Raw genomic sequence first — 27,067 nt, 5'->3', positions numbered from 1 at the left:
GAATTCAGCTGAGACAGTGATCTTCTCATCTCCTCCCTTTTTATTCTGTTCTTAAATTGGTTTATGACTCCTAGCTTGTTGTCTTTTTGCCATCTACCCAATCCATAGCATGTTCTAGAAATTAGCAGTGGGATGTAACTGTTCAAAAAAAACAGGAAAATCCTGTCCTTTTAGGCTCTTGCACAACATGGAGTAGAGAGCAGTGGTTCCTGCTGAGCCTGGTGCACCAGAAAGGAGATAGCCTGGGAGCAGCAGCAGCGGGGCAGTAGCAGTCCTTGTAGGAGTCTTTTCTTGTACTCTTGATTTCTTGGAGGAAGAATGACAAGAAGCTGGCAGTATCACATTGTATATTTCCATATGTTTTACATCAGGTTCTGCAGCTGTGTGTTAGGTAAATGTAGCATGTAAGTGATGCATCATATTGATTAATGAGGAATACAGTCTTTTTCTGCTTTTTTTTCTTTTTGTTTTTTGTTAGGAAGGGGGATTAATGACAACTCGCAGTTGATTCAAGCTTGTTGCAAAACCAAGACTTAAAAAACTTTTCTTTGTTGTTTTATCTAACAGGCTGGATGGAAAGAAAATCATGCAACGTTTATGAATGAACTGAAAAATCTGCAGGCATCAGGACTGACAACCCTTGGTCAGGCACTCAGATCATCTTTTGACTTGTTAAATCTCAATAGATTAGTGTCTGGAATAGACAACTATGGACAGGTAACAAATCTGTCTCTAGTCTTCCTTTTTCTCTGTGTGCTTCTAAATTATGCTAGGGAGGGGTTTTGATGGTTTAAGTATATCTTTGTGGGGTTTTTTTTCCCTATTTTTCAATATTCTATTGGATAATTATATGCTAAAACTTGACAGATTTGATTTTCTTTCTTACTGCATGTTCTGATCATACCATGAGATACCATGATAATATAATTTTTTTTTTTCTTGTGGAACTTCAAAGTAGTAGTATAAATAACTCAATCTGTAGTGGGCAGTTGCTGCTTTAGAACATGTACACTGGATGGCAGCAAATTTTATTTTCAGTTTTATTTTATCAGTAGTTACCATTCAGTCTTTCTCCTTTCTCACATTTGGAAGATTCAGTTAAAAATACTCAGTTTTTGCCCCACTGTCATCGTGCAATGATGACTTCACTGGGTTATTATGAATTTATATCATGCTTCTGTGGAATAGAAAAGTTTGAAGTTATTACTGGAAGAAAAGGACGAGTAATTCTAAAAATGTGTTTAGTGAGTGTCTGTGCACATGCAGTTTGTGAGTAGCTCTGCATGGCTCCATGCCTGCTGGAAGAGAACTTCTGGTTTGATGAATCGTTCATCTTATTGCTTATTTCACGATGACAAAAATATTAGTCTACAACTGAATGTCCTGTGCTTTTGTTTCTAGGGAAGGAATCCTTTTTTTCTTGAGCCATCTATTTTGATTACCATCACAGATGGAAACAAACTGACGAACACGGCTGGAGTTCAGGAGGAGGTAAACTGACATTAAATTCTTTTGAGTTATGATCTTACAAGTTGGTGCTGTGTTGAGGTGAATATTTCTTGTGCTTTTATTGCTGCAAAAAGTGCTTCTGTTTCATCAGCTTGTTCTACATAGCAAGGAAGCTGGATTGCTGTCATTGCTCAGCCCTCAATTTCATAGCCCATGTGGATTTCCAGACTGTAACTTCAGATAAACTAGTGCATAGAAGAGAAATGGGGTCCTTTACAGAGGAATAGGTGTTACGTTTTCAGATGGCTTGTCAAATATTGAAAACTTTCTTAAATCTTTCTTTACCAGCTTCATCTTCCTTTGAATTCTCCTTTGCCTGGAAGTGAACTAACCAAAGAACCATTTCGTTGGGATCAAAGACTGTTTGCTCTAGTGCTGCGTTTGCCAGGAGCTGCATCTGTTGAACCAGAGCAGCTTGGGAGTGTGCCTACTGATGAATCTGCTATCACACAGATGTGCGAAGTTACAGGAGGTACCTGGATATTACTTTGCTTTGATTTACATTTGGCATTTGCCTTAAAACATGTATTGGATTCATTTTTGCTTTAGCTTTTCTCTCACTCAGAATTACTCAGTGTCTGCCTGAGTCTTTGTGGTTCTCTTTGAGCTTAGTTTCCTGCAGCATGGGAGAACTTTCTTTAAAGTCACGTTCCAGTTTCAGACGTACTGGATGTGGGAGTGTTTTCTCAGTGCACCAGTGTAGGAAGGATTGAAAATTTCTTAGATTGTCCTTCCAGGGGTTGGCTCTGCTCACTCATGAGGTTGTTATTTACAAGCATAAATGTTGAGTTGTGAGGAAGAGGTGTTACTTAATGGGATATTAATTCTGCTGAACGGCTGATAAACTAATATTGAACCTTAAAATAATTAATTTTGGGCTTTGTTCTTCAAGATCTTCCTCAGAATTTTTGTTAAATTGGTTCTTGACAAAATGTTGCATGGGAGGGGAGGTTCGGGTTTGTGTTGGTGTTGGTTGGATTTCAGTAGACAAATTGTACAGACTTTGTGAAATCAGAATTTGTTGAGGGCCTTGTGAACTTGGTCTTATTCCAGCCTGATTCAGCCTTAATGGCTTTTCTTATAAAGAATTAAAATCTGAGCTGTTTTTTTTTTCTTTGGTTTTATTGCACTTGTAAAGCATTTTGCATCAGTTTCTACTAAGCTTGCTGCTGTTATGTTTGATAAAGCTGAAAGCCTTGGCAGTGTGACTTCATATAACGAAATATCTTCCTTAATTTACACAGGGAGAATAGGAAAGCTTTGAGTGATCTTAATGTTCTCTTGTAGGTCGTTCTTACTGTGTTCGGACACAAAGAATGTTGAACCAGTGTTTAGAATCTCTAGTTCAAAAAGTCCAAAGTGGAGTTGTTATTAACTTTGAAAAGTCAGGACCAGATCCAGCTCCTATTGGAGAAGGTACAGTAACTGTTTTTTCTACTAATGTTTTTTAAAAAGTGTTCTGTGTGCATGCAAATGTCCTTAAGTGTCTTCAGTTTCCTGCTCACTTTTCACCACTGTGTACAGGATTTCTCAGAGGCCTAATATAATCTAAAAAAAAGTGATTAAACTGTAAAGCTTCAGTGAGCGAGCTCTGGTTTCTCTTTAAATATTCCAGATCACAGTGGATGCACTTTTTATAACTTTTGAGTTGTGTTTGTTTAGTCTTGTCTTTGCTATATTGTTCCCAGTATTAGTTTGGTCCTTGGTGGGTGTATAAGATTAGGGTGTATAAGTGCTGTATGTTTCTATGAATTTGAGTGGATTTGAGTGGATAACCTTCCTGCTTGCCAGCTCTCCTGTCACTTTCTTCACTTCTTTTTTTGGAGGCTGAAGGAAGCAACAGAGGGAAGTGAGTATTTAATGAAAGTGCTAAATATTGAATTAGTGCTGTCAAAATTTGTGTATAAATGAAATAAATTCAGGAGTATTTGAGTCATACTGTTAACTGATCACAAACTCTTGAATGTTCCTTGCTGCAAGTGAAAAACTGTGCTAAGAACAAGGAATTGATCTGCCAGCTGCAAGTGAAGTTCACAACCAAATAGGAAAATGCATCCTTAACATGGAACAGGCTTTCAGCTTTGCAGAATTCATGGCTGGAAAGGAGAGAGCTGTGACCAGTTTGTACTTAGAAAATAAGGGTGTTGCTGGAATGTCAGAAGCACGATAGCTTTTAGGATCCCCAGGGCATCCCAGAACAGCCTGTTTTTAACTTTGTTTTCATTACTTGTTTTTAATCACTTTTTTCTTGCTTTATACATTTTTTTTTCTCCTTTTGCTTAATAAATATCATTTGATTGGAAGTATGCTCAAGGCTTTCCTGTAGGGCCATGCAGGACAGCACCTCAGCAGATTCTTGGGTCTCGGTTGGCTCGAATGCTCTCCTGTGACAAAACAGCTGGTGAAATTGTTTTTTTTTCCTTTTGTCACATTTTAAGTGGTGATGTACTGTGAATACATATGCATGAAGATGCTTATGAGAACTTCTGCCTTTACATAAATTGAGGAAGTCCTCAACTAGAGAGAAATGTGGTGTTCAGCAAAGCTGTAGGGTCACTGTGTATATAGTGCAGAGGAGCAAAAAGTGCTGGCAGACTGAAAGGCACGGTGTGATTGGCCAGCTGTCGAAAGCAGGTCAGTTTAGTAAACTCAAATAATGCTAAGATTCATTAGAAAGGTGATCTCTTTTGTGCTGTATGCATTGGAGAGCAGCCTGAAAAACTGTTCTGAGCTGCTGTGCTGCTTCAAAGCTCTTTGCAGTCAGGGTGGAGGGAACTCTGTGCTAGTATGCTACAGCAGGCTGGCAGATAACACTGCTTTTTCCAGGAAGTGGTGGAGATGAAGTGTTCTCTGACTGCTTTCTCATTAAGAATGTGACAAAAGCTGCTCCTGCCAGATGCATTTGACTTTTCCATGAAACTTTTCTCCACTTTCAGTTTCCATGAGTGGCGACATCAGTCAGTGAGCTTTGCATCCCATGGAGAAAGACTGTAAATGCAAACTGTCTGTCTTTACAGGTGCAGCAGAACTAAAATGAAAGATTTGCTATTGCTTATCAGATGTGTGTCCAAGTACTGATCTTAGACAAATAGCATTTTTCATAATATGAAAGTGCCCTGCTGCACTAATTATCTAATTGTTATGCCACTGGTGTGGAAGGATAGATGGACGAATGTTACCAATTTTTTCTCAGATTATGCTGTTTTACACTTAATGTAGCTTTTTTCAACCACTGATGTAAAGATCTGTGTCTTTGAAAGAGTTGTGATGAAGCACCTTATTGGTTACTAATACAGAAATTTTGCTGGGAGACAAATGCATGCCATGTAGCTTTTTATTTTCTTTTTTTGTTGTTATTTTGCTTTGTTTAAATTTTAGATGGACTTGTTGATTCATCCAGGCCCATCAATTCATTTGCTTCTCAACCGTGGCATAGTTGTCATAAACTCATTTATGTACGGCCTAACCCCAAAACTGGTGTTCCTGTTGGGCATTGGCCAATCCCAGAATCTTTTTGGCCTGATCAGAATTCACCAACACTGGTAAGTCAATAAGAACTGAAAACAAGGATTCTGCACCTAATTAAACGGATTGAAAATGAATACAATTTTTTTCTTACATTCTCTGTTTGCTAACATGATCTGACTTCACTTTAAAAGGGTAGTTAACATTCTTTTTAACACAGAACAATGTCATGGAGATAATCTATGCTGTTACTTTCTATTTGAAAGTTTTACTTCTATATATAGTTGGATACTTTGGTAAAGCTTTGAAAAGATTGTAGAATTGATCTACAAATTACCTTATACACCACAGCTTTTAGTTGGAAGCTTTGTAAAATGCATTTTGGGTGGAACAGGGAGCATTTGTTGTTGATGAGGATAGATTGACCTGTTTATTTTTTTTCTGATTAGCAGTACTTCATGTACGACCTCTTCTTTCTCTACCAGAAAGAATTAAAACTGAAATAGAAAAGCTACCCATTCAGAAAATAAGATAAAAACAGCATTAACTTTACCCTTTCCCACTAGAATGATCATGCATTTGGCATGCCTTACTAGCCTCTCTTGTTAGGCATGATCTGTGTCTGCACTTTGCCAGTGGGCTCAGTGCTGTTTCCTCCCCACCACCCGTGACTCAAGGGGAAAAGAAATCAAACTCAGCAGGGAATATCTTGAGAATATTGTTTGTGAAGTGAGTGGTTCATAACCTGTAATTCCGTGACAACAGCAAGCTGGAAAGCGGAATTGGAAGTTTTCTTCAAACGTAACTGTGATAGGGGTTGAACAGCATGGAGACTTTTAAGTATCAAGATAAATGGTTGGATGTTAACCATATTTTTCTCTTGTTGGGGAGCAATGTCTGTGTGTTTAAACTGGAGAAATGCTTAATATTCTGTTGTAGGGGCATGTCTCCTTTTTGAAGGAAACTGGAGCAGGAGTGTTCAAGCTGAAAAGATAGTGAAATGTATACTTATGAATTTTTTCTTTCCCAAAGAATTAATTTGCTTTTAACTGTAAGTACCAGATAACAGATATGTTATATTTCTCCCTTCCTTTTAGCCTCCACGCACAGCTCACCCTGTTGTGAGGTTCTCCTGTGTTGATTGTGAGCCAATGGTAATAGACAAGCTTCCTTTTGACAAGTATGAGCTTGAACCTTCACCCTTAACGCAATACATCTTGGAACGAAAGTCTCCCCATACCTGCTGGCAGGTATTTGCCCTTTATTTGATTCTAGAAACATAATGAGTACCCTAAAGTGACTGCACCTTAGTTTTTGTAGGCCTGGAGGTTTTGGGGCCTGGTGTCAGACTGCACTTGATTGGAAGAAGCTTGTCAAGGTTTCCGTTACCTTCTTTCTAATGAATTATGAAAAGCTAGAGTGAATGTTTCCTCTACAGGTTTTGTAATCTCATTTGATTCTGTTTCTAGGTCCCTTTCATTTTGCTGAGAAATGTGTCCCTCAAGCTCCATTCTTGGCTATCTTGCAATTCTCTGTAGGCTTTCATTTGCTTTTGGGAAAACCTAGTGCTCGTTTGCATCGTAGTTTTAGATGTTGATTAGGTAATGATTTCCACTAAGTAATTGAAACTGCTGGTGGGAGTTGAATGGAAGCTATTGATTTTAACCAGATTGGCCTTGAAGAGGCCAAAGTTCTGTTGTTGAAATCATTTGTGATTTGGATAAGTGACTTGTTCTTGTATTCTCTAGACAGTAAGGCTTGTAATTCTCTTCTGAACTGTGTTCTTGGAAGGGCTATCTGAATAGATCCAAGAGGAGCTTGATGAGTAATATCTTAGCTGGAAGGGTGGGACTGGAAGTGTCTTTGTTCTGCTTTTGTTTCCCTAAAACGTGTTACAACTTCACTTAAAGTGTAACATTTTGGAAGTTGGTTTTAATTGAAGAAGTTGAAGTTAATTTTAACAAACGTATTTCAAATGTGGGGTTAAAGCACTCCCAGGTATTTTACTTGCCAAAGTCATCCAGGAAATCTTTTTTGACTAAAACCTTTCTGCTCTGTTTCAAAACCTGCTTTTTCTTCTGCCTGATCAACAGGCATCTGTGCTTGGGAAATGCGCTCACTGTAGAAACTGTAGAAGGAACCCCATTAGGCCCTTAGGCCACCTCCACTCCCAGTAAAGTTCCTGGAAAAGAAATTGAGAAAAAGATTTCCTTTGGAACTGCAAGATTGGATTTTTCTTAGGCAAATTATTCTTGCGCTGCGGATTATTTTGAATGTCCCAATACGTACCGTCTTCATCCTTTACAAAATATCTTTGCAAGTATTGCTTTTTCAGGATTAGTGTTCATGTGTACTTCAAAGAAGTCAACATTAAGAAAATGGAAATATGACATAATTGAAAGTTGAATATTGAACATTTGTGTTTGTGTGGGCTTGCTACGTTAGTCTAAAAAGTTTCAGGTTTCTTTTTATCAGTGTTGTAAATTTTAGTCATGCTTTTCTATGAGTCAGAGTCATTTCAAGTGTGTTGTGTTTAATATGTCTTTAATAATGGTCCCTTAACCTATTCTAAATAATTTTCCTGCTCAAATTTTACACCTTGAAGAGTATTTCCATACTGGCTGGCATACACTAAATGTTGCATGTCTGCGTTTTGTAGCTGGAGAGTTTAAGTGCATGCTCGTCCTGATGCATGCCACCTTCAACTTGGCTGTTCTTGATAATGGTTGTCTCATTGCAGTTGAATTCAGACTTCTTTAAATGCTGTATGGTTTGTATTCTTTGTGTTCCTGTAATGCAGTGATGTCTTTTCTTTTTCTTCAGGTATTTGTGAGTGGCAGTGGAAAATACAGCGAGCTTGGCCATCCGTTTGGGTATTTAAAAGCAAGCACTACTTTAACCTGTGTAAACCTCTTTGTGATGCCTTACAACTATCCTGTTTTGCTCCCATTGTTAGGTAGGTAACACACTTACATTGGACTGCCGATGCAGCTACTTGAGAATAAGAACAAATAATTGAGAAGTGGTTAGTGTTCTGCCTTAGCTTGAGACGTTATAAAGTAACGGAGATTGGAGAGTAGAGAATGTTGCAAACTCTTTAATATTAAATTTGGGAGGAGAGGATTTTCATACCCCCTCTCCCTTTTTTTCTCTCCAGCAGAGGAGGAGAGCTACCTGCTTCCAGTGCATGTTTGATGCTGTTCACCTCCTAGACACGTAGCCTCTTCCTTAACCTGGAGTAAGCTTCAACCTCCATTCTTTTCCCTCATTTAGGGTATGGTGTATCCAGGTTTTTCAGTTGCTCTAGTAGCAGCTCATTTTTTATTTTTTCTGGAGGATCAGATGCAGTGTTATGGGTGTTGGGAAGAGGGAATTCCCTGACGCTGTTTAGAGCTGTAAGAAAGAATAGAGCAGTGAAACAGCCTACAGTTCTTCCCTGCCCAAAGGACCAATGTTTTTCACTCTCACAATGAACTTCCTGTCTACAAGAGAGATGATATGAAAAGGTGCTGTGTGAGTAACTGCCATTACCAATTGTGACTGCTGGGGTTTTGGCATAAGGATAATGGCAGAAAGTTTGTTACTAAGCTTTTTAGTTACAGATATAGGATACTTTAATTCTTTTTTTTTTTTTTTTTTTTTTTGTGGGTATATGTAATGATACAAAATAACAGTGGAAATCTAAGAAAGTTAACACAGGTTTGATTCTTACTATCTTACACAAGATTGTTGCATTTGGTTCTGGAAAACAACTTAGCAATGCTTTTTCCTAATTGATCTTAATGAAAAAGAAGAGAAATCTGTGCTTGCTGATCAGGTGAATTTGATGATAATGATCCTTGTAGCCTAGCAGCTGTCCCAGAATGTGGAAGCAGGAGGCTTCAAGATTAATTTAGTGTTCTCTGTACGCTGGTGGCTGCTGAGTTACTGCTGTTGGTCCACTCACTGAAAAGTCATCAATGATACCAGAAGAATTTCCCTGCTTGTTAAGTTCAGATCTTGTTCCAGGTTGTTCATCCTTAGTCTCTAAGGCATGGTGGAATTTATGTTCATGGTGGTCCATGATGGAAGGATCTAAATAGTACCACGTTCTGTAGGTTTGGTTATTTATGTCTGTTTCTGCAAGAGTGGGTTTTTAGTATGTTCAGCTTGAGGAACACTTCAGAAGGCAGAACGTTTTGCAGAAGGATGCTGAGGTACTTCAGTGCTCAGTGTGTTTGGCTATCAGGTTACAGAAATTCCCTGTTGAAAGATTGGTTTTGATCACCAAATTCCTAAAGTGAAGGTGAGGGAACAGACGTGGATCGGAGCAGAGGTGAGGTGCTGTGTTGCACAAGGTGTTTTGTGACTGATGTCACTCGTGTTAGTGGGAGGTCATGTCTGCCCATAGAGGGCTGCAGAAGCATCAGAAAGCTCAGAGAGTCAACATGGAGAGGTTCTGTACTTGTCCAGGTGGAATCTAATGTGGGTGGTGATGTTTTCTAATGTTTTTACTTTGGGCTATGTGGTGTAAGCTGTCACGACTGGACTGTTGTCAGATGAACTGCTCTGGTAATTAGGTTCCAGCTGAACTACTGAGGTTGGATGCTTGTTGACCATTTTCTCTATCTTTCCCTCTCTTTGTTTTTAAGCTATTCACTGAGTTTGAAAGTGCATCAAGCACCCTTATGTGGCACTGGATATAAAAGATGTGTATTGATATCTTGTTTGTCTTGGTCTGGTGGTTCTCTGTGTTGGTGTAGGGTGGATAAAGGACTTTTGGAGCATGACTTACACTAACTGATATGTATGTAGTTGTACCTGTTCTCTTGGAATTGTTACAGCTTGTGGTCCATTCCTAGTGGTTACTAAATGCCATCTTCCCAGCAATCCACTGCTTTCGGCTTTCTCTGAGCTTAGGAGAAGTTAAAAGAATTTTATATTGATTTCTGGACTATGTGAAGTAGTATCTGAAAATCAGTAGGTTGGATTAAAACTGCTTTATGAAAATATTATTTAAAATAATATTTAATATTATTATAGTAATCATTATAATATTATAAAATATTATCCAAAGGATTTGGATTTGGTCTGTGAAAGATAGTTAGCTGAGTTTTTGTTTCCTTACTTACATAAATGATGGGGTGCAGCCCAGTGCACAGTGGAAATAGTACATTTCTATGCCTAGTGCCTGTGTTGTAACCTGCTGACAGTGCATGTCTCAAACTCTTGCAATAGAGGCAGGTAAGATACTGGTGATCTCCCTGAAACTTGTGGCCAAGTTTACTGCTGTGACATTCTTCCTTTTAGAAGAAACTCATGCTGTGGGGGAGGCTCTCAGTGCAGATAAGACAAGTCTTTGCTGAAGCTCTGCTTAGATTTGAGAACTTACTCAGGCAGCAAAGATTGTATGCAGTTGAACCAGAGCATATTATGAACATCTCTACTGTTGAAGAGTGGCTATGCTGTCAGACTTCAGGGGTTATATACTGGAACTACCTGCACAGAGGAAGACATGGGACAGTAGGAGTTCAAGGTTAAAGCTGTTACAAGCAACTCATAGGCTTTAAGCTATTAGAACGTGCTATAACACTGAACACTTTACAGGATTTCTAATGTTTTTCATTTTCAGTTTTGGGAGAGAGGTATAGTTAACTTCTGCCATAAAGAGCTAATGAGTTTCTAAGACACAAATGGATATTGCTTTGTATTTGCCATATATTGTGATACTGTCACAGGCTTCTTAGGATAATGGTTCTAAGCATGTGGTACATTGGGATTTTAAGCGGAGTTCTAATTTAGCCTATCAAACTCCACCCCCTTCCTTCAGGCCTGGAAAGAGAGCAGCTTGAACATCTGTAGAGTGTTTCTGATACGCGGTACAAAATTCATTTAGATTAGAAAATCCCTGTAATTAAGTATGGTTTGACTATGAGAAGTTGGAAAGTTGTATCTTAACATCTGTTCCATTTGTGCAGAACACTATGCAAGTCAAATTTTCTTCTCCAAATACGTCTTCCTGAAAGCTCCATCTGGAGAAAACAATTTCCTTGCTGCATCTGTCTTTTTCACACCCTTCTCTGTGCAACTCTGTCACCTGCAGCTCCTTCCAGTTAATTTTTGGACATCCCTTTCTTTAGTCCTGTCTTTACTTCCACTAGCTTCACTTTGCCAATGTTAACCTACTGTTTCCCTACTAAAAAGAAACTCGATCTCAGTTGGTAATATACAATTTCTCATGATTAATTGCAGGATACTGTGTTCACCTCTGTTTAGAGATCACTGTTATGATTTATGGCATGTGCAGCAAATGGCTACGTGCCTTAGATCAGTGATCTTTAAACGCAGCATGCACATCTCTAGTGCAAGCAAGGCATTTGTAACATGGTGTCCAAAGGAAATAATCCGTCTAGTTGCCCCTCTCTTAAAGGGCAGCAGTTTTTGTAGCTAATTAGGCTCTCATCTACATGTGAGGCAGAGTTTGCTGACCTAGCGTGGGCTGGCAGTGATGCTGAAGGTACTCCACTCCCCCTTCTCTTAGAGGGGTTTGGTTTAATCAGAAACAGGGAGTCCCTGATGATGCAAGAGAGAGACAAGGGAGGTGAAACTCAGCAGGTGAATCTGTTGCACCTTCCGTGCTACCAGTAGTTGTGCACAGTATTTTAAGTCTGGCATATCTTGTAAGTTTGTCTGTAATGCGAAATTTTTCTGGACTGTCTGCCAAAGCTAGGATCGGAGTTCCGAAATCCTTCATACTTAAGGTTAAGAACAGTTTCTGTGGGGAAGGCCCATTGGGAGATGGGAGGAGGGAGAAGAAAAGCTGGGTGGGGGAGAACTTGGCAGTTGAATCTGTGATAATGCTAGTGGTCTGGGACCATATAAACAAAACCTTCTTTTGTTGTTTTCCTTCTTGCAGATGACTTGTTTAAGGTTCACAAACTTAAGCCAAATCTGAAGTGGAGACAGGCTTTTGACAACTACTTAAAAACAATGCCTCCTTACTACATACTGGTATGTTCCTTTTCTCATTTTGTGCTCCTGGGTATAATAATGGCTTATGTGACCAGAATCCTGTGCACCATACCTCTTCCTAGTAAATTTTGTTGACGTAATTACAAGTGAAATTTTAGGTATTAAACATCTTGTTTTGCAGAGGTATGTAGATCAGGTCAAACGTTTTTAAAATAAATCAATTTCTTGCAATATTGAGTATTAGTAACAATATCAATGTAATTGAATGCATTTTCAGATCACTGTATACTAAATGAGCTTTGATCTAATATACTATAGATTGCAACCAAATTTGGCATTGTTTTTCTAACTTGGTAAGGAAAGTGCAGATTTGTTTGTTCATTAATGTAACTGCTAGATCTGATAACTGCTGATACTAAGATACTGGCTGGGCCAGATAAAGGGTGGTGGGAGGAACCATGTCACCTTTTATACGTAGCTTGGACAATGCACCTCAATACGGACTTGCATCATCCCGGCTATTCTGGTACTGAGCCTCTGTGGAAATGACACCATGCCGTGTGGTGTCTTGGTAATGTGGCATAATGTCCATTGCAAGCTAGTTAGACTACCAAACTCATGTCACCTGTTATCTGAATAGACTTGAATTTTAGTTGCCAAAAGTGGAAAAGCTAGAGCACTAATCCATGTGCCTTAGCTTCCTGTAATTGATCTTATACAATTTTTGTTTAAAGACTTACTCTCTTACTATTGTGTATTTTGTTTTCCTTATAGCCATTAAAGAAAGCCCTAAGGATGATGGGAGCTCCAAATCTGATATCAGATAATTTAGATTGTGGACTTAGTTACAGTGTTATCTCTTACCTTAAAAAACTCAGCCAACAGGTAGTATTGATAAAACCTTTGCAATTAGAAGTGCGTTGATTATTTAGTTTGTGATAATCTTATTATAACACAGTTAATCCCTGTGGGAGTTCATATGGGTGTTCAGCACACATTGTAATCGAGGACTGGGTGAGCGTTTCCACCACAAACACGGATGAACTCAGAGTGACTCTGTAGCCAGTGACTGTGCCTTCTGTAAGTGGTGGAGGGGAGTGAGGAGGCCTCCTCAGCTGCATTTTAAGTGTCTGCTAGATCTTTGCATTCCAAAGATTATCACTAATTGGATTTATGACTGCTCTTGCATTATTCATCAGAGCTGAAGTCAGAGGCTTGCTCTCAGTTCCACATTTATTCCGTGGATGCCTTAGCAGTGTGTACATTCCAAACAGTGGACATGCCCGTCCATGGCGAGTAAGATCACAATTAACATTTTATATCTGAGCTTCCTGTTTCCTTCAGGTCAGATCCATTATGTGTGTTGTGTCACCTGATGAAAAATAGTCTTATGGATCTTTCTCTTTTTGTCAGTAATGCCCTTTTGGGTGTAACTGTCTGAAAGCCATGCCTCCTTAGCATGAATGGTTCTTGCAACAGTAGTTTAATGTCTAGAAGGCAGTTGCATAGCAGTGCAACCCTTAGAAATCACAAAGAAAAGATCCTCCGCCTTAAAGAATGCACAAAATATGTTCCAAAAGCCTCTGAATGACCGAGCATCTATTAGGCATAAAATGTGTTATTTTGCTAATGTAATGACACACAAATTCTATTATTAATCTGCAATATGGAGTTGGAATGGTTTGAAATGACTACTGTGGTTTTCGCAGACGTTGTCAGGACATGAAACAGTTTAAATGTGTTGCATGCATTATAGGCTCCTATATAGGGCCAAGCAATTCCTGAACTCTGATGTGTTTCATCTGTCCTTAAAATTCAGAGTTTCCCATAAACAGTGAAACAAATCCTGTAGAGGATGAGATCTGGGGGAAGTGGGTTGAGATCACCATGCTTAGTACAGTACAGTCATCTGTAGCTGTAATAAGAAAACTTTGTTGATTGGAGGAGTTACATGTTTTCAGAAGCTTAACATGAAGCAAATACCTGTAGGTTTAACTACTGTACTCCCTTATCTTGATGCAAGCCTACTACAAATCTTAGTTATTAGGTTGTATCAAAATGAAATCTGAAATACTGTTTTGAACAGAACTTGACATTAACCTGAGGCATCCCACCTCCAGATAGTTTTTTGTTTTTCCCTTTTAAAAGTGATTTTTCAGGAGCACAAAAAGGAAGTTGCAGACTTGCAGCAAAATCAGGGACATTCAGAACCACCTACTGGCTTGTAAATTTAGATAAACTGGCTAAATATTTTTTTTCTCTATGCTAGCGCAGTGGGAGTTTATTCTAAACCAGATCTAATATGTGTCCTCCAGTATATCCCTGGGTGTAGGTAGTTCTCCCATTTGTTGAGTGGTTGGGAACCAAATTGTAGTTTTATTCTGTTGATGTTTTATACTGGAAGTCTGCAATGCTTGCTCATTCTTTAACTCGTGATGTGATTCCATTTTAGACAAAAATAGAGTCGGAACGGATAATAGGTTCAGTGGGTAAGAAAGTTCCACAAGAAATTGGAATAAAAGTGAAAAATCATTCCAGTGGCCTCTCCTTGGTGCACAGTAGGGATTTTAAGCAACTGCTTCAAGGTATCACTGGGGAATCTCCTCTGAGACTGGCGGAAATGAATGTTAAAGAATTTGCTGGCTTCCACATAGGACTCTTAAACAAGGTAAACAGCTCGGTGCTCTGAATGATTCAGCAGTTGGTTTGTTTGAAATGAGTAATTTTTATGGTCTTCACACAGGAGAAGGAATTGAGGACTTTTGCTGAATTTTGAAAAATGCATCATTGACGTAAATAGAGGAAATGCAATTTTTTGCCTGTGCTTTTGGGACATAATTTGAAAATCCCAGTCTTAAGCAAAGATTACTGTGTTGGAAGTGACAATCTCTGCACAAGGCAGCTAGTGTTGTCAGTCCAGAAATGAATGCTATTAGTTTTGCTAAAACTGAAAGCACTGTTGAAAAAAAATTGAGTCTGCTGTATCTGATGATGAAGATCTGAAGTTGCTTTAGAATAATTTTTTTTAGTAGTTGATGTTATTACAGGTCATAGAGAAATTCCTCTGTGTGTGAGCACTGATGGGTTAACTGAAGGTTATCTGTTTTATTATAAAACTAGGATTTGAAGCCACAGGCATTCAGGAATGCATACGATATTCCTCGGCGCAGCCTTCTAGATCAGCTAACCAGGATGAGAACCAATCTTCTGAAAACACACAGGCACATCGTGGGGCAGGATGAAGGTATGCTGCCACTGTTACTCATTAACAGTTTGGAAGAGAGCAAAACGATTTAATTGACTGAAGTGGAACTTTCTGTCCTGCATGTGGGAAGGAAGTGGACCTTGCATCTTTTATTGAGTCAATCATTATCTTTTGCTAGACTCTGAAAGGGGAAGAATGAAACATTTGCCTTCTGGCGGGAAATATGTTGTGCTTGCTTTGAGTTTTAAAAAGCAGTGTTGTGGAAGAAATTTCCCATGCAATACATTGCAGTCAACCTGTTTGTATACAAAGGGGGAGACGTGTTTCACTTCACCCTTGTTAGTTAAGTGCTGGTGGTCTAAATTTGCAGTTTAAAATAGAGATTGAACTTGCTTATTTTTCATTCTTTTGCCAGTTAAACTTCACTCTTACAAACCTTGTTTCTGAAATTGTAGTCTTGTACTTTTCTACTTCTTAAATACTGACGCTCGCAGTTGAAGTGTGTGAGGCTTTTACTGCCTTAGTTTTAAGGTCGACTCCATTAAGATGTCTTGTTGTGCTGCAGACTGCCTTCACAGTGTTCCTGTTGCTCAAATGGGGAATTACCAGGAATACTTGAAAATGATGCCTTCACCCCTTCGAGAGATTGATCCAGATCAACCAAAAAGGCTTCATACATTTGGCAATCCATTCAAGCAGGATAAGAAGGTAGGATGAATCCGTTATCTGCTGTATTGTTATTTGAAAGCCACATGCATTGTCGCAGAGGGAATTAATCTAGGAATTGATAAAGCAATATATGTGTTTTCTTACTTGTTTTATATACATATATATGTATTTTTTTTCAGGGGATGATGATAGATGAAGCAGATGAATTTGTTGCTGGGCCTCAGAATAAGATAAAGCGTCCTGGAGAGCCAAATACTCCAGCATCTCTAAAGAGAAGGCGTAGCATGTCACCACTGTTGAGAAGGCCACAGTCACCACCAGTTGTAACAAATCATGTTGGTGGGAAAGGGCCACCGTGTGCTTCTGGATCCCTGGCACATGCGAACCTCAAAGGTGTACCGACAAATAAAGGTGTGTTGAGTTGTAGTACAAATCTGAAGTGGAAAGTCCATGCAAAATAGATTAAAAAAAAACCAAACCAGCAAACTCTCTGTGATTTCTAGGCTAATAGGCTAATTTTAATGATGATTAAGATAGGATTTCTTTTGTTGTAGCTAAGCAGGCTATTCTTGGAGTTAATGAAGTCCTGAATGAACAATAATTTGATGAAATATTTTTAAAAAGTTCTGAAACCTTTCGCCAAGGTGCTTTGGAGTTAGCGAGCCTTTCATTTTAGCTTTTAGTCCTCATTTGTGTATTCTGCAGTGGGGAAAGGAGAGGTCAGGAAGGAAAGTAAAAACAAATACAGTTATGTTTACATACCTATTGCAGCAGAGTCAAGAGAATACTCTGAGTTGTTGAGCTAGGGGAGGGAATACTTGAACTTCTTTACTGTCAGAGTGATGGAGCACTGGCTGCCCTGGGAAGTTGTGGAGTCTCCTCTGGACACATTCAAGACCCGTCTGGTCGCTGAGCTGTGCCACCTGCTGCGGCTGCGTCAGCTGTGGGGTTGGACTCTGTCATCTCCAGAGCTCCCTTCCACCCCTACAGTTCTGTGATTCTGTGATTTTTAGTTTACTTAGAAGTCATAGCACTGCAATAGGAATTCAGAAAATGATGTCTTTGTGACAATTCCATCAGATGGTTGCTATCCTAAGGGATATTTTCATTTGATTGCCTTGATTATTGGATAAAACTTCTGAAGAGAATTACTCAGCACTCTCTGATCGTGACACAGTACTTTAAATGAGAAGGGATGCAGAGTGACTTCCTTTTTTGGCTTTTGATACTGAATTATTCAATAATAATATGCATCTTTTTACTTTGTAGACACCACTAACAATATTGTCCAAGATGGTAATGGAGAGAAGAAAGCAGAAAATTGTCAATTGCTGGAAAAACAAATTGATGGCATATCTGTACAACTGGCCCCCTCTGTTCCAGCTGCTATGGGAGATGATGAAATGTTACCCAACGACTTGGACTCTCTACCTGATGAGTTCAATTGTTTAAGTGAAGATGGCTTGGATCACAAAGCAGGCACCAATGCACTTGTTCAAGGGCCTCTAAATTACAGTGTGGCTGGAGATGACCAAAAACGAGCGATGGAGGCGGCTTCAGAATCTGTGCCAAATTCCTTTAAAATAACACCTATGATGCTGGAGGGAAACAATGCTGATATCAAAATTAAAGTGATGAAAGAGGTTCGCAAACCTGGAAGAAGTAAGTTCTTTGTTATATAACATATAATGTAATATAATATATATATGTAATACACTAAAAATGGGCAAGGGAGAGAGAAGACTTCTTTTATGTCAGGAGCTATTTTGAAAATTCGTAGAACTTCAGGTTTCAAATTGTTTCTGATAACTTGGATATGAGCAGAAGGGGAATGGGAAAGGAGGAAGGTCCTTAAATGGGAGGGCAGGTGAGTTGACAGCAGGGTGTGTGGATGAGTGCCAAGTGACCTTGCTTTCCCCTTAAGTTAGATTAACTGTTGTAAGAAGTATCTTATGAGGCAACTTTCACAGGTTTTATTTTTGTAAGTGTTACCAATGATGTTATGAGACTTGATATTTCAGTAGTGGAAGGCTAACAGTCAGCAATGCCTATCTTAGACTTTCCCTTATATTGCAGTACTCCTTGTGTGTGTATATATATATGTATATATACCCTGTGTACTTTGTTCTGTGTTTGCCAGAACTTGTGATTGAGGGCAAAGGCATATGTAGCTATGAGGGCTGGTACACCTTGAAATGTGGTTGGTGGAAAGGGAAAATTGCAGTTAACAGCACAATAATATCTTATTATTTTGAGAAAGAGTGTAATTAATGATGGAATGCTGTTGTGAGCCCATAAGAACTGAAGACTAAAATTCATTTGTTGTCTATTTTCTTGTAAGGTTTAATAATTCCCCAAAATCTGAATTGTTGTCAGAAAAAGTAACTTGGCACCTTGGCTTTTGTTAACTATAGAGTATCTCCAGCTAATGTGTATGCTGTAGGACTTACCATAGGCATAATCTTTCAATTCTTCTTAAACTGTGGATGAACTCAATGTAGTCTGTATCCAAGTGAGTTATTTCTACAATGTAAACTACTGAGCATTTTTCTAATACGTTGTCAAGAGCTGGTAATCAGATGGACTATTTATTCTTAACTTTTTCTGATCTTCTGTTGCTTTCCCAAAGCTTAGCATTTCACTGAGACATAATCACTGTGGCAGATCAGTTCTTGTGGCATGCCTTGCTGCAGTGTTCAGGGAGGCATGAAAGAGGGGATGCCTCTTTGCTCCTATCTGCTGCTGCTGCTGGCGCTGCATCCGTGCTGATCTTCTCTGCTGCTCAGACCTCGCCTGCATTTTTCCAAGGGCTGATGTTTCCAGCTGTTGCTCACTTAAGAGAACCTAATTCTTCAGTGACACATTTGGATACCAGATCATCAGTATTGCTTCAGATTATTTGTATCACTGCTTTCTTGTGCACAAAGCTAACGCTGGATATTTTTTTTTGTCCAGCATGTCTGCTGAAGTGTGGAACTCTGGGCTTTGTTGCTTCAACTGTTCAGAGTTATTGAACCTGCATTCAAAAGATGTATTTCTAAACTGTTTGAATTTTTTTTTTCTTTTTTTAGATTATGAAAAAATCTTCTCTCTTCTTGAAGAGGTACAAGGACCTATGGAAATCCAGAAGTATTTCATTGAATTTGCTATCAAGGAAGCAGCAAGGTTTGTATGGACAAAAATGACTCGGTCATGAATGGTTACTTTGGATTGTGTTAATAAAATATAAAAATTTCCAGTACTGCTACTTTGTTTTCCTATTTTGACATATTTCAGTTAGCATAGTTGTTCTAGCTGTCAGTCTGCCCTTACATTTCCTGGAGTAAATGGCCATTAGGTGAAGAAAATGTAGAATAGAAAGATGGTGGTTGTTGGAAGAAAAACTCAGAATTTGTCTGAGTTGGGAATGGTGGCTGTACTAAATCACATTTGCCAGTCCAATCCTCAAATAAAGGAAGCTCTCCCATGCTGGTAACAGAGGCTCTGGTAGTAGTGTTTGTCATAGCTAAATGACACTGGGTTGTCAAACTGTTATTTTTTGGGAAATAAATAAATAAATAACCTTCTTTCTCTTCCTTAGGTTTAAAAAACGTGTCTTAATACAACACTTAGAGAGAATACTAGAGGAACTAGAGTTCAACAGCCTACCCAACAGAGTTAATCATGTCAACAGTAGATAATAGTTTACCAGCCAGACGAATACGGACCAGGAATGAGTTTGCTGTGCCGCGGAAGAGTGGAAGAGAATGCAGCTGTTGCCGTCACCATCTTGGCAGTCAACTGATTTTACTGTCAGAGTCTGAGAAGAAGCAGTGGAGCTTTAACTTTACAAACCTCTATCGGCAGGAGCTGGGCTATAACCTTAAGGATTTGCTATGAAAGGTGTGGCTTTTTTCCTGTGGAGGGTGCTATTTGCTCGACAGGCTGAAGAAAATAACCATTGCTGCCCCTCCTGCAGGTGATGAGAATTTACTCATTTGAACACTGTCATTAGACATTTACGTGCTATAGGCAGCAGGTTGCACTAAATGGGGCACTGTCAAATGCACACACTGTCTGCATCGTGGAGAGAGATCCCATGTGTTCCCCAAAAAAAAAACCCTCCCAGAAACACCTGCACTGGTAATATTGCATGTTGCCACCACAGAGACAAGGGTCTTGTTCCTGAGAACTACTAGCCATGCCTTTAAACTTGAGATTCAGTGTAGATTGAGAGTAAAGAAACTGCTATTGTGTTAATGAAAGCTAAAGACAGCCCTGTGACTGTTACCACCTGATGGTCACTAAACAATCTACCTCAGACTCTCTTCTGTTTTGTCTGCAGACATTATGAAAGTGCACCTGAGGCTTCCCAGGTCCCCGACTTCAGTTCTCTTTCATCCTGTGAGGAGGACGGAGATTCTTCAGGTGGCCTTGGCACACGCTGTGCTTTGGAAGCACTAAAAGGAAACGCTTTTAAAAACGTGTATTTTAATGTTCATACAAAAGAGATTATTTTGAACAGTATTGTTACCAGATCACTAATTTGATATTTTAACTGTATAAATTTTTTGGAACATAATGTATATATAAAATAAACCATTTTATTAATTTTTAAGAAGTGCTGATCTGAGGAGTCTGTAGCGGGCAGCATTGAGTTCCACCAGTTGTCTGTCAGCAGCAGGCTGCTGATGTTTTTGTAATTCTGGTCTGCACGCCCTCAAACTCAGCTTATGGCAGCAGCTGCAGATCGTGTTTGTATTCATCTTCCTATGGCACGAGCCCTGGTGTGCCTTGCCCCATCAGTCAGTTCAGCTTGTGCAGGGTGCACGTTTTCACTCACTGAGTTCCATCTGACCAAATCCATGGTTACCTGAGTTGGTATCCTCTCCTCTATTCCTCTTTTGTCAAAAGGCAATTTTATATTCACAGAACATGCAAAGAAGACTGAAGCACCTGCATGTAATTCAATTCTTCCTTTTAACAGTACCAATAAGATGCCAGTAGTAGGTGGCTCTTCAGATAATTCTGTATTTTCAGTTGTTCACGTATAAAAACATCCTCTGATCCTTTAACAGCTTTGTTTTAAACGACAGGATGAAGTTGTGCTCATGTGAATGAGCTCTTTATGAAGTACTGTGAACATCCTAAGGATTCTATTTGACCAGCCAGCACAAGAGGCAGGGAAACTGATCAAAGTTGGTGACGTGGACTTCTGTTCCTACTGGTGTTTTCAGGACTAGCCAGCCTGTGAGATGTATTTTCCTTGTTCTCTGAAGCACCCTCTGGAAGTGGTAGTTTGACTGTTGGAATTACACCAGTGAAGTTCAGAAACAAAATAAATTCCAGCAGCAGCAACTCTCTGTTATAATGCTATGTGGATGAAATGATACAGGGAAAGAAGTGACTGTAAACTCTTAGCTGTTACTTATCTGTACAGTTGAACATATTTTTAAAAGATACAGTCATACCTCGGAGATAAGTGATACAAATTGGGATTCGGCTCTTCAGAATCGTTATGTGGAAGTCATATGTCACCTGAATGGACCTTGCATGCCAAATGTTGGGTTCTTGAGATGGGATTGATTGACAGTAGGTCACATGTACTGCCTGTACATGGTTTTAAAATGCATAGTTATGTGCGTCGAATTGCTTGTGATTTTTTAATAGTGTTTTTTAATAGTAGGTGGTAAGAGGAGATGGGCTTCTTCCAGTCGATTCTTACTTAATTTTCTTTAGTGATTCCAGGAGAGCTACTTGATCACAGTGTGCCTGTGCAGAGGCTGAGTTTTTAGCTAGTGACCTTGTTTGTGTAGTATCTGAACATAATCTTTTGATGTGATACAGTTGGCTGCCAAATCAGGTGTAGGGAGATGGTGACCTTGTTTGGAAACCTGTATATCAGAAAATGCACAGGAATAAAATGAATTTGGGTAAGAACATCAGAGGGGAAGCAGCTTTACACTGAACTGGACATGAATCTTCATAAGAAAGAAAGAAGACATACCATCTTCAGATTGTTCAATGAGAAGATGAAGAAAAGTCTGGATGAACACGGTCCTACATCCCAAGTGGAGCACATAATGAACATTGTTTGCTTAGGAAGCCAGTGGATGTTCTCAGACTTGTGTTAAGGAGAATATTAACAGAATCCTTTGTAAAACAAACAACCTTGTTTGATGTGGATGGCAAATGCATTGAAAAAAATACAGCCATGGCTTTCAAATAGCACAGTTCACTTTGATGTGCAACCAGGACAGCCAGGAAGGGTTGTGCTGGTGTCAGACCTTCCTTCTTGTGCGTGGAGACTGTGACCCCTGCAGCAGTGCTACTGAGTGCTTCTGGTCAGCTTCTGAGCAGCAAGAGTGCTCCGTGGGATGAGGAAACGGGCACAGGCTGGGCAGTGGAAATGTGTCTGTGGATGGAATTTGGAAAGCTGCGTGTGCTTTGATCGTACTTGCGTTTGTTGAGCCCTTGTACAAGATTGGAATAATGCAGCACATCTAAAGTGAAATGTTAGGGGAAAAAAACCACAACTGTAGCTTGCTGTGTTTTCCATAAGGAGCATTGTTTAACAGTCTAAATTGACAGTGTATCTTCCTGCTAAAGGTGGAAAAGTGTGGTGCCCTGGTGTCCAGATATCTGTATGTGTTCTGCTTTTTTTGTTGACCCTGATTGGGCATCCTTAGTGCTTATTGTCTTCATTCTTCTCTTACAAACAAGAAGCTTTTCCCTTTCCTGAAGTGAGCCTGCAGCCTTACTGCTCTCAGGCCCACTTGCTGATGTCTCTTAGGTGCTCCTGTTTCCAGTTTGCGTGCTGTACGTTTATGATGTGCAGGGATGTATTCTTCCCCAGGCCTAGCCAACATCAGAAAGCGACTGTCATCTTCTGAAATAGCAGCTGGAGAGGCTGTTGCTCAGCTGTGCTTGGCTTTGCAATGGTTAAGAGGTCTCATGTCTCCCTTTACAGGAAAAAGTAATTTTCCCGTAACATTTTTGTTCTGTAGTTTTCTCTGGGTCCTGCCTCTGAGCTGGCTGACTGAAATGGCAGTGATGTAGTGCATTAAGTTTTGTTTCTTTAATATCTGCTAAGAAGCTTCTGATGGAAAAAATAAGAGTGAAAATGGATTGCCTAATGGAAACAAACAGTTTGTAAAGCTGAACTGGAGTGTTTCATAACAGCCAGCATGGCAATATCACACCTTTAGCAAATGGGCTCTGTAGCACTTGTCCTGAAGAATATGCAACCTAGTTAAGCTGAAAATGAGGCCAAAGACACCTCAAATCTGGCAAAAACAGCATTTGGCAGAGATCTGAAGGAAGGATGTTAGTCACTGGGTTTAAATGGAGCTACAACTTTCAGGTCTGCAAAAACAAGCTCTGAAGTCTGTCAAGTGGAAAAGGAAGAAACAGGAGAAGGAGAATGCTTTGGGATTTAGCAAAAGCTTGTGGCCTGCAGGAATGGTTTAGTTGTCAATCCTGTGATGGGCTTTTTGAGTGCCTTCCTTACAGTGGCATTTCAGGTGGGGAAGACTAAACCAAAGCCACTGAGTGTGTCTGATTTACTGGGCCATCCCAGTCCAGCTGCAGATCAGCACATTACTTCATCCCTGGAAGCGGCCTGCTGGCTTGGCTTCAGTGTTGGTGCTTTTCTTCTCTGCTGTGTTGATAGTGCTTGCAACTGGCTCTTGGTAGTGGCTGACGCAGCGTGGAGTTCTGCAGGAACCCTGTTGTCCATCAGGGAGTGTGAGTACAGGGTTTGAGAGAGTTGGTGGGAACGGCAGCTGCCTCTTGGATGCTGTAAAAGCCAGTTTTGTTTCATCTGTTTTCTGCTTCAGAACCTTATTGAAGAAGCCTATGAGACTGTTCTCAGGGCTGGGGGTGCAGATGTGGTGACTTCAGCAGCCGATTGTTGAGAGTTCAGAAAAAGGGGGAAGAAATGCTGAGGAAGAGGTTAAACTGTTGTACAACCTTGCAGTCGGCTCAGTGCAGATGTATTTTCAGATGTGGTGAAACAACATCACTGCCTATGGCTGCCCTGGACTGGCAGCCACGTGGGTTTTCCTGGAATGGAAACTGCTGATACCGTGTCAAGAAAAGGAGCCTTTAACATGAGTTGGGGAGCTGCTGAAGAAGCTGGCGTCTTTGTTTTTGAACTTGGACCAAAGCTCGCGTACAATTTCTGGTTAAGCTGAGAAGAACAGCTTGGTCTGGGAAACACAGCAGAATGGAAACCTCCCAGTCGGATTTTTGCTGCAGATCTGTTTTCTGAGAGCCGGGGGAAGTTTTATCTCTTTTATCTTCTGCAATGGGAGCTTCACAGTTATTTTTGATTCTAGGATCGGCTCCAGCTGCTGTGGAAGCAGCCAAACCCCTGGCATTATTGCTGTCATCTCAGTCACTGCCACTCCTCTAATGCAGGCAGTACTGTGTGATGTCCCTGAAAATACTGTGCACCTCTGGCAAGTTTCTGGGTACCTGTGCTGCCCTGGCCATGCTGAGCAGGACAAAGCTGTTGGTGAGGCATCTGTGTGCTGTGCCTGTTTGTAAAATGCTTGCAGGGCAGCGAGGAGGAGGAGAGGCTCAGAGTGTTTCTGTAGCCAAAAGGGCAAAGCTTGTTCTGCACGGCCTGCCTGGTTTTTGTCATTTTCTCAGAGTGCGTGCGTATTTTAATTTTACATTCTATTTGTCAATATTTGATTTGTAGAACGTATCAGAGACCTTCCATCCTTTAGGAGCGATGCAGTCGGCAGGCTTTCCCTCTTGCTGCTGTGCAGAGGAAGAACCGTGCCCTGCAGCCATCCCACTGCACGGGCCTGGATGGGCGCAGTGGTTGGGTGCACTGACAGTGAGCACGCTGGGTGTTTGGCAGTGGGCAGCAGGAGTGTGGAAAGGCAGATGCTATTTCTTGAAGTGGTGGTAGTGGTGTGAGCAGGTACTGCGTGCACAACTTGTTTCACTTAGGAAATGGTTGGTGTAATTGAGCTCTGAGCACGGGACATTGAAGGCTTTTTGTCAGTTTCTCTTGCTGCGGCGGTTCTTGGTAAGGGGTGCCTCAGGAATCAAGGCTGCTTTTGTAAGTTGGACAGAAATAACAATGAGCCTTCCTCCCCAGGACTAAAAAGTGCTAAAATTTTTGCTGATTGCAGACTATTATAATGCAGCTGCTCGACAGTGGCATCCCAGCCATGGAAAAATAACATCAGTTCTTGAAGCTATTTTCCAGTCTGTGCAGCATATTACAATCCTTTGTGCACAGCTGGCACATTTAACTTTGATTGTGTTATTTAAGTGGCTGATCTGAGAGCAGCTTGGATCCCAGTTGCTTGCAGAATTCAAAGCGAAGATTGTCCCAGTTCATCTGCGGTTGGGTATTTTGGAAGGGAGACAAACTATCTCAAGTGCTTCTTGGGCTGCTAATTAGGGTGTCACGGCACTCCTCCGAGAGCATCTTTAAAGAAGGATGGAGGGACTTACCCAAGGTCGTATAGCATGTCACTAGCAAAGATTATAAAATGCATGCCCTAATTTGGTCTTGTACGCTGAATTCTTTCCCTGGTGTTGGAAATCCCACCCTACAGCAGCATGCGGGCTGCTGGGCCTGTGCTGTCAGTGGGCTGAGGAGGGCTGGAGAGAAGGGGCTGGGACAGCGGGGGGGGGGGAGGAGGGCTGCAGAGATGTGGCCAAAGGCCATAGGCTGCTGTCCCCTCTTAAAACTCGAGTTCTGGTTTCTGACCTGAGCTGCTCCAGCACCTTGTCTTTCTCAGCCGTTACAAAAGCGTGTTTTAAATTCCTCTGGCATCCCTGGATTCAGTGCTCTCTCCTCTGCCAACAAGCAGTGGGCAGAGCGTAGAAGCCACAATCCAAAGTAGTCATTAGTGGGAGAGGAGATGGTGGGGGACTGGCGAGCTCTAGAAAAGGCCGTTTGAAATACATTGCGTTCAGCACATCCTTCTGCAGGAGTACGGGCAGAGAGCAGGAATACAAACTCAGTGTACTTGAAATGCTGCGGCAGCACCATTCCCTCGCCCAGGGCTGGGTGTGGGCAGGGCGTGCAGGGGCTCAGTGCTGCCCTGGGCAGGGAGCTCACCTGGTGCAGGTGAGGTGAGGTGAGGGCAGGAGACTCTGCTCCTTCCTGGCAGCTGGCAGCATGTTCCCCAGGGGGAAGGCGGTCTGTGGTGAGTCACAGCCCGGGCTGAGAAAGGAAGCTGCTGCTGGGTAGGTTGGGTGCTGGCTTTTTCCATAAGTGAGTGCAACACAGCCCCAAGGAGGCTCTGACTTCACAGGGCAACTGAAAGCTGCCTGGGTTCCAGCTGCAAAATGCTGCGTTCACACAGATGTAACCAGAGAGCGCTTTCCTTCCTAGGGCCTGCATTGCACCTCAGGACTTGGTGTGCTCACCACGTTGAGGCAGGACAGGGCTGAGTGAGCAAGGACGTGAAGGGGGCTGCTCATGTCACAGTAGGAAGCCTGTAGGAGTTTGAAAATGCCAGTTAAAGCTCTGCTCTGTCCATCCTTAGACATCAGTGCCTAGAGATGTCTCTCCTGAGATAGGTGCAAACCTCAGCCGTGCCTGTCTTTGGGAGGCTGTGTGCTTGTTCCCATTGCCAGCCAGGATTGTGGTTTTGGGCTGATGGGCATCTGTGCCCTGCTGCTCCTCTGGAACCACATCTGCAGTGACTCACCTTGCTTCTTCCAGGGCTTCTGTCCTAACTTGTGTGCTGGCTGATCCCTGCTGAGTGTTCCAGCTGCTGGGAACGTTGCAGGTTTGAGTTCTTCTGAGCTGTGTGGCTCCCACTTGGTGTGAGAAGGAAGGGCAGAAAGGAGAAAGCCTTGCAGCCCTCCCCAAACCACAAGAAATGAGCACTGTTCATGCTGTGCAGGGTAAGAGGACATCTCGCCCTGTCTCTTCCAGAGGTTGTCCTCTGCTGTTAGCTCTGGCCAAACCCAAGCAGCAGCACTGCTGTGCCTGCACTATGTTTGCGTTTATTAACCAGCCCTGTTCTTCCCCAGAGGATATGTGGGTCTGTCCAATGGAAGAAGAATGCAGGTCTCACTCTGCTGCAGGTTTTCCATTGCGATCCTTTTGGGACTGTGCTATTCAGGTAGGTATGGCAGCAGCAACACAAGCAGAACTGCTTCCAAGTGGTGATGGTGGTGGAGCTGTGGCTGAAATCCCACTGGTTGCACTGAAGTCCCTGGGCACAGTTCAGTATGTGACAGAGGGCTGCCAACCACTTGTAGTGTCTGTTCTTTGCACTGGTGCACCCAGCACAAGGTGTAGATCCC

The 27,067-nt window shown here is 41.2% G+C and overlaps 1 protein-coding gene across 1 annotated transcript in view; it reads left to right on the top strand.

Annotated features, from left to right (window-relative positions):
- LOC306951279 (integrator complex subunit 6-like) overlaps nt 1–19,479 on the top strand; it is a gene marked incomplete at both ends in the record, with an annotated part of 32,199 nt that extends 12,720 nt beyond the window's left edge. The window contains 16 exons of the mRNA XM_079541750.1: nt 568–717; nt 1,402–1,491; nt 1,798–1,981; nt 2,797–2,925; nt 4,888–5,051; nt 6,072–6,224; nt 7,798–7,930; nt 11,870–11,964; nt 12,700–12,810; nt 14,378–14,593; nt 15,046–15,169; nt 15,696–15,838; nt 15,979–16,210; nt 17,069–17,461; nt 18,871–18,964; nt 19,380–19,479. Of these exons, the coding sequence (XP_079397876.1) occupies nt 568–717; nt 1,402–1,491; nt 1,798–1,981; nt 2,797–2,925; nt 4,888–5,051; nt 6,072–6,224; nt 7,798–7,930; nt 11,870–11,964; nt 12,700–12,810; nt 14,378–14,593; nt 15,046–15,169; nt 15,696–15,838; nt 15,979–16,210; nt 17,069–17,461; nt 18,871–18,964; nt 19,380–19,479 (2,511 nt within the window). The remainder of the gene's footprint in view (nt 1–567; nt 718–1,401; nt 1,492–1,797; nt 1,982–2,796; nt 2,926–4,887; nt 5,052–6,071; nt 6,225–7,797; nt 7,931–11,869; nt 11,965–12,699; nt 12,811–14,377; nt 14,594–15,045; nt 15,170–15,695; nt 15,839–15,978; nt 16,211–17,068; nt 17,462–18,870; nt 18,965–19,379) is intronic.
- Between the last annotated feature and the right edge of the window lie 7,588 nt (nt 19,480–27,067).

Source organism: Tetrao urogallus (genome assembly GCF_951394365.1).
Source record: "Tetrao urogallus genome assembly, chromosome: 13".
In the NCBI taxonomy this organism is placed as follows: Eukaryota; Metazoa; Chordata; class Aves; order Galliformes; family Phasianidae; genus Tetrao; species Tetrao urogallus.
This window is presented reverse-complemented; position numbering and strand designations above follow the sequence as displayed.